The sequence below is a fragment of the Podarcis melisellensis genome (genome assembly GCF_964234715.1).
Source record: "Podarcis melisellensis genome assembly, chromosome: 6".
Taxonomy (NCBI): Eukaryota; Metazoa; Chordata; class Lepidosauria; order Squamata; family Lacertidae; genus Podarcis; species Podarcis melisellensis.
Window position 1 is genome coordinate 13,201,857 of NC_138538.1, and position 14,502 is coordinate 13,216,358.

At 40.7% G+C, this 14,502-nt stretch overlaps 1 protein-coding gene across 6 annotated transcripts in view; it reads right to left on the reverse strand.

Annotated features, from left to right (window-relative positions):
- Positions 1–1,932: 1,932 nt before the first annotated feature.
- The window catches only part of GNAS (GNAS complex locus), a 172,064-nt gene continuing 159,494 nt past the window's right edge, over positions 1,933–14,502 (reverse strand). For 3 of the 6 annotated variants that reach the window (XM_081917108.1, XM_081917111.1, XM_081917110.1), the window contains exons 6-12: positions 13,499–13,553; positions 12,098–12,171; positions 11,593–11,651; positions 11,175–11,295; positions 9,741–9,871; positions 7,778–7,848; positions 2,477–5,623 (exon numbers count right to left, since the gene is read on the reverse strand). In XM_081917108.1, the coding sequence (XP_081773234.1) occupies positions 5,477–5,623; positions 7,778–7,848; positions 9,741–9,871; positions 11,175–11,295; positions 11,593–11,651; positions 12,098–12,171; positions 13,499–13,553 (658 nt within the window). In that variant the 3' untranslated portion in view covers positions 2,477–5,476. Of the gene's footprint in view, positions 5,624–7,777; positions 7,849–9,740; positions 9,872–11,174; positions 11,296–11,592; positions 11,652–12,097; positions 12,172–13,498; positions 13,554–14,502 lie in introns of all 6 variants that reach the window. The other 3 variants (XM_081917107.1, XM_081917109.1, XM_081917106.1) reach the window with 2 other exon arrangements.

Consider the following 14,502-nt stretch of genomic DNA (forward strand, 5'->3'; position numbering starts at 1 on the left):
ATTCCACGATCATTATTATTTCCCAAAGCATTTAACTGAGTGAACTGTATTCGTATCTTTTATCTTCTCTATTATTTTCTTACTGCCTGCTGCCACTGTTGTTTTTATCTGTGGTTTCAATTTAAAGGCTTTTGTAAGCCATTTTTTAAATATATTTTATGGATGATTAAGATGAAAACTGTTAGGATACTGGTCTGTATTATGTGGCAAGGTGAGTGTTTGAGAAGACTCTGCTCTTATGTTGGAATCACAGCATTCAGCGCATGTTTTGGGGTGGCAAAGAAAATGCAACACAACCAGCTAGCATGGAAGTCTGTTTTTGTCATTACTCCCACTAGCACAGAACCAATCACCAACAGTGAAGGCCCCGATTAGAATTCCTCCTTCAACTGATGTGCTTATATGAGAGGTAGAACAAAATCCCACCTTATGGAACAATGTCTTAACTGTGGAACCAGTTGCTCTCAAAAATCTGACGCGCTTATCCCATCTCCGTTGACTCCTAAAAAACCTATTACTGAATGTGTTAACAGACTGCTTTTTAGACAGTATCACTCTAAGTGCATTTCAGGCTTTTAAAAATGTACTTTAACATTTAATGTAAATTTGATCAAATGGAGTATTTTACTTAATTTAAATGCTTGATAGCATTATTTTCCCTTAAAAAAATATCAATGGTGATTTTCCCGATTTGAAAGGCCTGATGAAATACAGTCATACCTCAGAAGTTGAACGGAATCTGTTCCGTAAATCCGTCCTACTTCTGAAACATTTGGAAACCGAGGCACGGCTTCTGATTGGATGCAGGAAGCTCCTGCAGCCAATCGGAAGCAGCAGAACCCATGTTGGACGTTTGGGTTCCAAAGAATGTTCACAAACTGGGACATTCACTTATGGGTTTGCAGCATTCGACTTCTGAGGTACGCCTTTATTTTACCTTTGCAACAAAAGCTGCTGCTTTTGTATGACATTTTTGGGGGCATCGTATGAAAATAGGAACTATGTGGGATACAGATAATGATTAAGTGGGCACTTTCTTTTACCACCCTCAATGAGAAGCCATGAATCATGATCAATAACTTACCTTTATGGTGCAGAAGCCATGATCCCATGGATCTGGTTCTAAGTTGTTCCAACAACAAATAAAAACCATTAACTATCGGTACACCTATGCCATTTTGTCTTTCGTTTTTATAGCTTTACTGGAGCCATATAGGATCAGACTATGCAAAAGTGTCTCCACCCTGCCATGGATTGGGTCCAATGGCTTTGCCATGAGGAATAAACCAAGGAAAACACAAAATATCACACTATCAATGCTATGTTCCTGGGGGGAAAAAACATGATCCAGAGTGTGGTGCAAGTATGGTAAAATATTTTGGGAATTAACTCAATCAGGTCTCAGTGCTCTTTCATTCCCAGCATATTCCCTTTAGTATAATAAAGTGGCAAAACAGCACCATTGATTCCTGGAAACACTTAGCGCCCTAAAACTTGTTTTGCTAAATAAAATGTTTGGTTAGAATGTTACTTCTACAGCACAGAGTCTTGTTTTGAAAACCACACTCTCTCTACAATTTATTATTCTCATTTGTACAAAATACCTAAAGTATTCAGACTAAATGCAGGAGACCAGCATGCTGAGGGTTATGTTTTTAAATCCAAATGTTTTGGAGTTAACACACTTGCAAAAGAAAACCCTCCTCAAACATTATCTTCAATTACTAATTTAAAAAACCCTGAGCTTACCCAACGAAAGAGTTGCATAACTTCAACAAATCAAAATATTTCTCCACAGTAGAGATCCTTTAAAAGGGCCAACCAAGCACGGTTAATAGCAAAAATCTATTGTGGGGGAATTTATAGACTTTCATTTTGGCTTCACAGTGGAATTTGTGACACATCTTGGTCAATAGACAGGATGCACATGTGTCCCTAAGACACTGACTTGGCTTTATTGATAGAAGTGGTAGTAATTGTATTTCTGAGAGTCGCAATGAATACTTGGGGAAGAAAATACACATTGGTTGCAAAAAGCCAGAAATTCCTGAAGCAGGTGACAGGTGCAAATCCAGAATCCTCAATCCTGATTATTATTTGAACAGGAGGCTCCAACAAATAAACAGAAAAAAATAAAATCCAAGGGAAAGATGAGCATTAGATTGGAATGGTTCAAATGACTGCAAAATTAAGTCAGCTAAATTAGAGACAGAAGAAAACACAGAATTAAATAGCAAGCATCAAAGCTTTATGGGTTTTTTTGTATTAAAAATAAAAACAAAACAAAGAGAAAAAGCTGTTAAAATAAGACTTGCATTTACCAGACCACCAAACTGCAAAAACTTAAGAGACAGACTAACAGAGGCAATACTGAGATGAAACACACACACACACACCGCTCTCCATTCATTTGCAGCCAAAACTGGTTCCAAAACACTCCCTTCACCCACCCAACTTAAAAAAAGGATCTCAAACATTTCCATTCATATAAAGCTTTATAGGTGGTGTATTTTAAATGGCGTGTGTGCCCGTGTATGGCATGCACACCCCCCCTTTGTTACATATGCTTGCTTAATCTCTTCACCAATGGAAGGGGGTCTTTGCTACTGTTTAATAAAAGGCGATGCTTTTGTTTTTCTCAGTTGGTTCTTTGCAAATAGTTTCTATCCTTCTTGATTTGTTTCTTGTATTATCTCCCCCCCTCCACCCCCCCCCAGATTTAAGAGGTAATAAAAATAGGTTTGGCACTAAACTTAGGTTTTTTGTTTTTTTACTTTTATAGCAAAAATTAAGGCTCACATTTTAAAGTGTGTGTGTGTGTGTTCTGCTCTATGGAATCCCATCAGGCACTAGCTAAGTCTTATACTGGCAAAGGTGTGTTTCTGGAACAGGCTTTGCAACGGATCGCAAATGCTCACAAGGCAGCTCATCTTAGTACGTTAAAACGGACCGCCTGCTAAATTGAATTGGCTACACCGCAGACCCAGACTGCTATCCAAAGAGCTATTATGGGAGCCTGATGGAACTGCGGACACAGCTAGGGCTTCCTCAGTTGCTTCGCACAACTGCAGTCCCCACATCTGATGAGGCAAGCCAGTTTTTTTTTAACAAAAAAATCAGACGGGGCTTGGCTCTCATCGTGACACTGCAGCAATGGGAAATGGGAAGAAAGTCTCAATGGCATGTTCTTGTCTTCTCCACCTCACTTTCACAGCATTGAAGTGTGTGTGTGTGTTTTGCAGTGAACAATGCAATTGTTTTTGTTCTACCTTGGTGAATGGTTCATACCTATTCTGCGTATATTAAAGGAGACAGGGAATTCCCCCCCCCCCACTAGAGAATTAATTACACCTGTCCTTGTCACGATCCTCAACTCCTGCGGTTCTTAACGTTAAGGTTTCTGGCACTTGTAGAAATTATTGGCCACAGCACAGCTTCTAAAGTGGGACTTCTTCCCAAGAGAGAAACTAATGTCATGTCTGGTGGGTGTAAGATAAGCTAACGTGTAAAAAAGGCAATTAAAAAAATAATTGATGTATTGGAATCTAGATTTCCCCCTCGCCCCATTTTTCAGGGTGGGGCAAAGGGGTGGCTTGTGTTAATGTAGTTGATCTAGATATACAGCGGTAATTTTAGACTTTGTACAAATTTGTACATGTAGGTTCAGACACATGAAAAAGTAATACGCTCACAAAGACATAAAACACCTAAGTATAAAATATAAAGCGGTGTAGTTACTAAAATTACATGCTCTCTTATTGCTACAGTGATTTTTGCTCTTTTGTTAAAAAAACTGTACCACATGTTGTTCTAAGCATATGATTTGCATAAATTATTCAAGTTTAAGAAAAAAAAACCACACTCCTCAACTTTAAGCTACTTATATAGTTAATATAAAACAAAAATTTAAAGTCTCTCTTTATTAAAAGAGAAATAAAATGTCGTTTGAAACTGAAATCGAGTGGCCAAATCCAGGGGCAAGGTAATTACGTTGCAATTATGGGAGTCTTATGCCCACGCAGAAATAGTGACGGTGGAAAAGCATGTGACTGGCACAGAGATGGCCACCAGGCCTGTGCAATGCCTATGTGTTTGCTTTTTTTTGTTCTGTTTTTGTCCTTTTGCACAAAAAATAGACTATGAATGACAAAGACTAACATTTATAATTTGTAGCAAAATTTGGTTTATGTAGAAACAAGCCATGTTTTGCATTTGGATAGAGATTTAAATGAGTTAAAGCTAAAAATTAAAAAGCATGATGCTGCAACATCTGGTCACTTGTTGTAGACCTCACTTTTAAAGTGGTTACGTTTGCACGATTTGTACTTTTTTTTTTAATACTAAACAGTATTTTTTTTCCTCCTCCTTTTATAAACCAGAAAAAAACCCTAAACTACAGATAAATTTTCCCTACCTTGAGCAACTGCTGCAGATAGGGTTGACAAAGCTGTACAGCGCAATTAAACATACTTACATCTTAGCTCATTGCACGGGTACAGCCATAATCAAGGCACAAAGATCTTCTACAAGTTATTTTTTTTTCAATAAAGTTGTACAAAATAATACATTTTACAGTCTGTACAAGAATAATAATCCAGCAGTAAAATAAAAATTGGGAAGAGAGGTTACGGGAAGGCAATAGAAGGAGAAGGGGAGAGAGAAAGAAGGGGAGATTGTGAGGACGACAGTCCAGATAATGATTTATATATATATGTATATATATATATATATCTATATAGCAGACAGGATCATCAGTGGACAAACTGAAAAAACAGTGTGTGGTTAACTCTTTCTGCAATCACAGGCCATAATGCAGTTCATTTAGCAATGTCCCCAGTCACCAGAGGACCGCCATGGTTCAACAACACCTTTCTGAAGGTAGCAGTTGGTTTTCTACTGTCTAGATCTGCTGTAGAATTGTCAGTATTTCCGCTCAAAAGTCACATTCAGAGGCAGAGAACCAAACTCAAGCGCCTGTCCTTTCAACTTGGTCTGTGACTTGGCACCTTCTTGAGTCTGATGCAGTGAATGGATAACAAAGTTGAAATCATGGGATATAGGATTATGCCCACAACAGTGCTAATTACCTAAAGTTCTCTCTCCCATTTTCTCTTTTGTTTGTTTGCTTTTTAAATATTTAACTTTAATCCCAAATCCTCTCAGGTGTTCCACTTTCAGGGTGTTATTTATTATTATTATTATTTTGTTAATGACAGTGTTAAGAGGAAAAAAAACGCCCCCCCCCCTCCCGCTCGCAGAAATGGCCTTTTACATTTCATGGGCCGTCTCAAACTGTTCCAAGGGGGTGAAACAAGCAAGCTTAGAAGTGCTGCTATTTGTCCAGCAAGGAGAAAAGGTTGAGGGATGCAAATCAGAGGGAGATTGCAACAGTTTTTCTTCCACCCTATGTGGGCAAGGTTTTTTTTTCTTTTTAATAAGGAATAAGGAGTCCAAAACAGAGAAAAAGTGCTCTCCATCACAATAACTCATATTGACGAAGGTGCATCCGTTGGATAATGTCCCGACAGTCATTGAAAACCCTCCGGATGTTTTCTGTATCCACTGCACAGGTGAAGTGAGGGTAGCAGTAGTGTCTTCCATCTCCACTTGCTGTGCTGATTCTCTGCAAGAGGGACAAACACAGAGTATGTATGTCAAAAGCACGAGAGGTCGTAGAACAGGGTTAATGAGAATTGTTCCTCATGGTGCCCTCTTACCCCCAACATCCCCGACTCCAAGAATTCCATTTCCATGGCAAAATGTTGAACAAAACAGAACTATGTTGGAACAAGTGGCAGGAAAACTTAAAAGGTAAAGGGACCCCTGACCATTACGTCCAGTCACGGACGACTCTGGGGTTGCGGTGCTCATCTCGCTTTACTAGTCGAGGGAGCCAACGTACAGCTTCCGGGTCATGTGGCCAGCATGACTAAGCCGCTTCTGGTGAACCAGAGCAGGGCACAGAAATGCCGTTTACCTTCCCACTGGAGCGGTACCTATTTATCTACTTGCACTTTGACGTGCTTTCGAACTGCTAGGTTGGCAGGAGCAGGGACCGAGCAACGGGAGCTCACCCTGTGCAGGAGCAGGGACCGAGCAACGGGAGCTCACCCTGTCACGGGGATTCGAACCGTCGACCTTCTGATCGGCAAGCCCTAGGCTCTGTGGTTTAACCCACAGCGCCACCCGCGTCCCTATGTTGGAACAAGTGGCAGGAAAACTTACAAAGATGCTAATTATTTGCCATTACCGAAAAGTCAGTCTGAATTCACTACAGTTCAAAATGTGCAATTTTCTTTCAAAACCTGCTAGTATCCAGGTAGAGAAAGGACACTTTCTCTAAACCAACATTCTTCTGTGTCACCAGCAATGATCGCTGACACAAAATCATTATTCAGCAAAACCAATACACCGATCCAATTGGTGTGTCCTGGTGGTCAAAAGCAGCATTGGATCTCCCTCCTTCCAGGCTAAAAGAGAGAGCTCTGACCTCAGAGAAGTAGAGGTGATGTTGGATCGCCCCGTCCCTGCCATAATGTACGTAGCCCCTGATGCTCCTGGAGGACCCCTGGTCCTTTCAGAGGCATGCTGGAGGTGGACCAAGGAAAGACACTAGTCCAAAGGATTCATTGCCTTCCCAGTCCCCTGACAATGCACCAGACCCAAGGAGTATATCACATTAACCTGAGAATTGGCCTACTTCAATTCTATTTAGACGTCTCCCGCTCAGAAAAAGCAAGAGCACTACTTTTACCATTTCTTCTGCCCTGCCAGCAAGAACCCAGAGAAGCACAGGGTAAGGTGGAAGAAATTCCTGTAGTGTCACCCATCCACCACCTCTCTTCAAACCTTAAGACTGCACTGTAGATGTACAGTTCCAGAATGGGATTATGCTACGGATGAGCTGCACAGCTAAATCCATCCATTTCCGTCTTGCTGCAACTCGGTTGTCGGCCACTGCATCGCATTTTGTTCCCCTGCATGCATTTTGTGCACCTTGCTCCCCCTCCCAAGTAAAATACACATTTCGATATGTCCACCAGTGAAATACATATTTGCATGCATCTTTCTGTATTAAACAAACAAGCAATCAAGCAAGCAAGCAAGCACAAACTACATTTTACATACGGAAAATGCAGGGCAGAATCTGCGAGTGTGCCCGGGGTAGTTCTGCTGCGAAAAGCAAATGAAACAAATCCTGCCCCATACATAAGATTACATGAGGGAAAGGTGATAGCAGGGCAAGCCCAAGACTTTTGCCACTGAAAGCACACAATGAGAGGGGGAATGAACCCATATCTCTTGCAACATCACAGAAGGTGCTGGGATACAGCCTCTAGAATTCTCCTCTGCTGCTGCTTGTAAAAAATAATAATAATGGTGCTAATCCAAGCAGCTGATCATGCAAATGAAAAAAAGACATGCAGCTCTAAATGCAGTTGCATGCGTTTGATTTGCGCAGTGAAAATGGCAAAAACAGTCTGAAAAGAGAATTAAAACTGCAAAAATGGAGTGAAAAGTGAAAGGAAAATGGACAGCAATCCCAGGAGATTTTGCTGGTTTTTAAAAGGGGTTTCCAGAGGTTTAGAGAGTTGTTTACAGGCTTTCCAGATGGTGTTCCCCACGATACACAATTTCACGTACATGCACGGTACCTGGGAACATAACTCCCACGTAAATGGGGAGTCGCCTGTACCAGAATGGATTGCATTTAAAAGCAAAGGAGGGTGCAGTCGGGGGAAGAAACTCTTAGGAATACTGAGGAAAGCATACTTACAAGAAATTCATCTCTAATAAAATACTTGGCCCTTGTAACTCTAGGATCCTCACCAGGTTCCGGTATTGCTGCTCAATTAAAAAACAAGAAGAAGAAGATTATCTTAAAATAGGAATTCATATAAATATCTTGGCTTGGATCCAAAGAAGTGAAAGGAAGCAAGAGCTTAGCGCTAGTGGAATGCTTCTCGAGAGTGCACAACCACAATCTCGCAGGGGTTGCATTATAGCATGAGAAACACCGTGAATAAGGAAGTTATAGGATGTAGCATATAGACTCTAGTGGGCCGTAAAAGGGAATTGAAAGTACATTGCGCAAATCTTGGCCAGGAGTCTGCAAAAATGGAAGGACTTTTGTAAATAGCCTTTTCGCAAGCAGAAGAGGCTTTCGGATAATGAAAGGACATCTTTGGATCCAAGCTCTTATAATTTATGCGCTGTCATCTAAAACGGTCTCTCTCTCTCCCACCCCTGGCTTCCAAATGCTTTTGGACTACGACTCCATGTACCATGTTTGCTGAGGCTGATGGGAGTTGAAGTCCAAGACATTTGGAGGGCACCAGGTTGAGAAAGACCGATCTAAAATCTATTGGGCTGAATGCAACTAAGTTACTGCGCAGAACAGAATGGGGTAGGAGGCGGGGGGGACAGGAACTTCTGTTGCGCGAGTAGAAGTCATTTCACTTGCAAAATGACTTGGCTAGATGCAACCCACTATCTGGAAACTCTTCAATATAAGGTATCATTGGCATTGTTTTAACCAGATAAAGCATTCACCTTGTTTGAACTGCAACCGGCCTGAATGGAGGCGAAAGGCAGTTGTATCAAAGAAACAAAACGACATTTAATAATCGTGTACAGTTGTGCATCAAACAGGAGACAAATCTTGCATAATCTGACACTTTACAAAAAATTAATAGATTGAAAATAGCAAGCACGTGTCGTCTATCACTTAAGACTTACAGAGCAGAATTCATCACTAATGCAGAACTTCCTTCCTTCTCCTGACCCTAGAATCATAGAGCTGGAAGAGACCACAAGGGCCATCGAGTCCAACCCCCTGCCAAGCAGGAAACACCATCAGAGCACTCCTGACATATGGTTGTCAAGCCTCTGCTTAAAGACCTCCAAAGAAGGAGACTCCACCACACTCCTTGGCAGCAAATTCCACTGTCGAACAGCTCTTACTGTCAGGAAGTTCTTCCTAATGTTTAGGTGGAATCTTCTTTCTTGTAGTTTGGATTCATTGCTCAGTGTCCGCTTCTCTGGAGCAGCAGAAAACAACCTTTCTCCCTCCTCTATGTGACATCCTTTTATATATTTGAACATGGCTATCATATCACCCCTTAACCTCCTCTTCTCCAGGCTAAACATGCCCAGCTCCCTTAGCCTCATAAGGCATCATTTCCAGGCCTTTGACCATTTTAGTTGCCCTCCTCTGGACACGTTCCAGTTTGTAAGTGTCCTCCTTGAATTGTGGTGCCCAGAACTGGACACAGTACTCCAGGTGAGGTCTGACCAGAGCAGAATACAGTGGCACTATTACTTCCCTTGATCTAGATGCTATACTCCTATTGATGCAGCCCAGAATTGCATTGGCTTTTTTAGCTGCCGCGTCACACTTTTGGCTCATGTCAAGTTTGTGGTCAACCAAGACTCCTAGATCCTTTTCACATGTACTGCTCTCAAGCCAGGTGTCACCCAACTTGTATTTGTGCCTCTCATTTTTTTTGCCCAAGTGCAATACTTTACATTTCTCCCTGTTAAAATTCATCTTGTTTGTTTTGGCCCAGTTCTCTAATCTGTCAAGGTCGTTTTGAAGTGTGATCCTGTCCTCTGGGGTGTTAGCCACCCCTCCCAGTTTGGTGTCATCTGCAAATTTGATCATTCCCCGGTCTAAGATTAACTGAATGCTAGAGAGTCTATTTTGCTATTAGGGCTGTGGAGAATGTCAAGTTTCCTACCATCATCTGGTGTAGTGTAGCGATCAAATTCTGGAAAGTAGTCTTCAATCTTAGATTTCCCTGCCAAAACCTTCTCTGCTAGCAAATCCTGCTTGTTCAGGAAAAGAATTACTGAAATGGTCCGTAGCCACCTACAGAAAATGAAAGCCAATGTACTGTTAAAAGCTGCGGCCAAAATAAACAAAATAAAGCAGTATAAACCATGGCAACAGCATCCGTGCATTATCTGGAAACAACAGGCGGTGAACATTTTAGGCGCGTCCAACTGACACGTGATCACTGTCGCGGGGGTCCTTTTGTACCCGGATGAAAGAGAAATGAGGGACGTAATGGGGTGGAGGTGGCACTCTTATATGCATGCCACTGACGCATGTGGGGGGGCCAGGAACAGAACCCCTGTGCAAAATGCTCCCCACCTATATTCCCAAAGCCTCAAATACTTCTCTCTCTCTCTTTTAGTCAATTTTTTTTGAGATAAAATGAATATATCCATACAGTATTTGCCATTAGAAGCTTACAACATATGAAAGAAAAGAAAAGAAAAATGCAGGATAAGGACAAGTGTATAAAAATCAAGGAAAAAAGAAGAGAAAAAACATACGTAATTATGGAATTCCTCAACATTAAGTATTTTGTTAATGAAATGATTATTCACACAATTAGAAATAAAAAGTGCTGCAAATATTAAAAAGACTTCCAAGTATTCTCACTGTGCTTTAAGTGTGATATATATATATATATATATATATATATATATATATATATATATATACCACACAGTTACCTGTTTCTTGTGATTTTTCATTATACCTCAATTATATTTTATGAATTTCAAGGATCAGTTTAATTCTGCCGGGAGATTTCTGTTTACACCATAATTTTCCAAGTATTCTTTATATATTCTCCATTCCTTATAAACTCTCTGTTTTGTCTGACCTCTTAACTCTTCCTGTCATCTTTGCTAGCTGCAGGTATTCTACCATTAGATTCTGCCAATCCACTATACTGGGTATTGAATGACTCTTCCAGTTTCTTGCCTCTAATATTCTGACAGCTGTTATCCCATACATGGTCAATTGTCTTTTTGATTTTACAAGTTTCTTTGGCAGCATGCTTAGGAGGAAAATTCCCGGTCTTTTTAAAAAAGTAAGTTTAAGTCGTTTTTTGATTTCCTCGTATATATTATTCCAAAATTCACAGATTTCTATACAATTGCACCACATACTCTGGTTTCTCTTCAGATTGTATAAATCTTTCGCCTTTTACTCAAATATTCACACTTCACTAAATGATCATTTCACTAAATAAATGCATAAACTCTCTTTTATATTTACACCATTTTAACACTCTACACAATATTTTTGCTGTCACAACTCAATTCTAATATAGCGTTGCTAATTAAGGGTACGACTGATCAGATCTGAAGAGACGGACCTGTTGTTCCAGATACTCTTGAAAAGGTTTAATGCTTCTTGAAGCCGGTTGGTCTGATTGTCCTCTCGTATAACCATATTGTAGCTACTGCTGGCCACCACAAATATGATAGCAGTCACATCTAAAAGAAACAAAAACAAAATAATCCGTAACACCTCAAAACCTTTGCAAGCCTTCTCTGTGCTCTACTCTCTTTCTGGTGGAAAGGAATGGTAGAGCATGGGGGAGAATGTAGAAGAGGACAAAACGTAAGATCTTCTAGGCACATGTGGGAGGTCAGAATGTAAATGGAAAAGGCTTGCACGAGGGCAAAAAAGATGGGAAGGACAAAATATAAACGGAGCTGGAGATAATATCATGTACATTGCCAAGACAAAATATTCACTATGTAGCTTGTATGATCCATTTTCAATCTTACCATTAAAACACTGGATCCATTTTCGGCGTTCATCTCTTTGCCCGCCAACATCAAACATGCTAGAAAGGAAAATAAAAGTGTGAGCGACCCATTAGAGCTTCTCTTATTTAAACTGAGTGTCTGAGCCAGCGAAGGAGTGTATTTGACACAATTGGTGAAGTGACTTTAGATCCTTCCCTCTCAAGTAGGGTCCACCAAAATAATAAATTAAAATTATGTGGAGCTCTGCAGGCTTTGACAACTTATACAAAGGCCTTAGTAGCATGTTAATCAAAAGGTACTTTTCCAATTATCACTTTTACAAGTTGAAACTTGATTAAATATTTGGTGCATGTTGTTGTAGTAGTCTTAGTAAAAATACATGAATCTTTTTGCAATCCAATCTAGAGGATTCTATCCAAAATAGTTATCCCACTGTACTCACACAAGATTTTATCTAATTATCACATGATAAATATGTTTGAATAGCTTAGCTTAATCAAGTGCCATGTTTAGTTATACTTACTGGAAGTTTACTTTGTCCACCTGAAACTTGGTTTCAAATATTCCTGATGTCAGAACTCTGCATCTAAGAAGGTCCTTAAAGAAAATGTGGGGGGGAAAGGCCGGTTACTAATAAGGAGTCCCCTGCCCTCTCCCCACAATGTGGTGGGCTTGAAAAGAAAACGAGCCTGAATGACAGACAGAACAGTATTCTATTGGGGGGAGATCAGAATAAGCAGCACTATCAATGGTCGGCATTTAGGCTGAGACCCTACCTGTCTGCGGACTGTCTCGCCAGAGTGGTGCATGCTCTAGTTATCTCCTACTTGGACTACTGCAATGCGCTCTACATGGGGCTACCTTTGAAGGTGACCTGGAAACTGCAATTAATCCAGAATGCGGCAGCTAGACTGGTGACTGGGAGCGGCCGCCGGGAACATATAACACTGGTCCTGAGAGATCTGCATTGGCTCCCAGTATGTTTCCGAGCACGATTCAAAGTGTTGGTGCTGACCTTTAAAGCCCTAAACGGCCTTGGTCCTGTATACCTGAAGGAGCGTCTCCACCCCCATTGTTCACTGAGATCCACCGCCGAGGGCCTTCTTGGTAGTGGCGCCTGCCCTGTGGAACGCCCCCACCATCAGATGTCAAGGAAATAAGCAGCTATCCTATTTTAAAAAGACATCTGAAGGCTGCCCTGTTTAGGGAAGTTTTTAATATTTAATGCTTTATTGTTTTTAACACTAGATTGGGAGCCGCCGAGAATGGCTGGGGAAACTCAGCCAGATGTGTGGGGTATAAATAATAAATAAATTATTATTTATTTATTTATTATTATTATTATTATTATTATTATTGGCATGTGAGTGAGTAAAAGGGGATTGGACACAGAAAAATAGTGAGCAAACATAGGCCTATGTGGTCCCGGACCAGTGTATGTGAAAAGCTGCTTCTCCCAGAACATCCCATGCCAGACACTTAGACCTGAGGGTGGAGATCTGTTGATGGTGGCACATGCCCCTGCAGGATGGAATCCTGCCACTCAAGCAGGTGCTTTTAGTGCTGGGGCACCAGTGCTCTGGAATTCACTTACTTCACAGCCCCAACACTGTCATATTGTTGAAAATTCCCCCCTCTTCCCAAATTAGCCTATTTTACTTCTGCAGTTTTCAATTCTTGCTAGTTTATATTGTCCTTATGATCTGCATTATGTTTTCTATTCTATTTCTATATGCTTTTTTTTAAAAAAAATGGCTCTGTTATTTAGCTGTACTGGTATTTTGCACTTTTATAGTCTACTGTCAGACAGAGCTGGGTTTTATTTGACATTGTAAGGTGCTTCGTAGAGGACGTTCCCGAAAGGCAGAGCATAAATGTTTAAACAAATGTGCCAACTTGTTTTCTCACAAGCCGTTTTACTCACCTGGTCAGACGGTGTGTATTCATTTTGCTTGACTATGTCAATCTTGTCTAGAAAACTAGAGAAGAAAAATTATCTGCATTGGTAAAATTGCATAATAGCCGTGGCTAACATTCTTTTATAATCTACTGTTGTTTCCAGGTGTTTCTTGAGGTTTCATTAAATATTTTTATTCTTGATTTTCTTTCATATTTTGGTTTTCTTTATATGTTGGGGAAAGCACACGTTATTTTAAAAGTAAGCTGTTAAAGTAACAGGAAAATGTATTTATCAGTGTCATCCAGCAGAGGGCCAGAAACACAGCTTCCACATCACCGAGTTGTATTAAAATAGCCATGAGATCGAAGTATAAGCTATAAATAAAGCCAAACTGCAGTATTATCTCACCTCATTGTGGGTCTCCCTCACTTAGCGTAGCACACATTTTAGGATATTTCCACATGACATAGAATGATTAATTTGGTGTCTACTAAAGTAACCGCACTGATTACTTTTAAAAAAAAGTAAAGTAAAGGGGAAAAAAGATGGCTGAAAGGTACACATGCAGCCCGAGATACTCCGATTCTTCAAAAAGTCTGAACGGTTTCGGTACGTGTGTTTTACATGTAACAGTCACAACTGAAGACATGCTATTTCCCTAATGATAGAGGACGGTGCTCCAGCACAGAACAAGCCGCGTATGGGGTGAGTGAGTTTCTATTGCTACTTTGCATACTGGACTTGAATCATCTCTTATGGGGAGGTCTCCCACCGCGTCGGCAGCCAGGAATGTGCAAAACGCAAGCTTCAGTTACTAGTGCAAATAGATAAGATGTTTGGGTTTCAAAACGGTCAGGTAGTTCCCCTGCAGACAGAAGGCAGAAATCTGGAATACCTTGTAAGTATGATCCGAAATGAAAAGAAGTAAGCAACTTCTTCGTATACACCAACAACCCTTCGATTGGGGCTTAAGCAGGAGGGTGGGATTTATGTGCAGTAACGTCAGGTTTGGGGAACCTCTGCCCCCC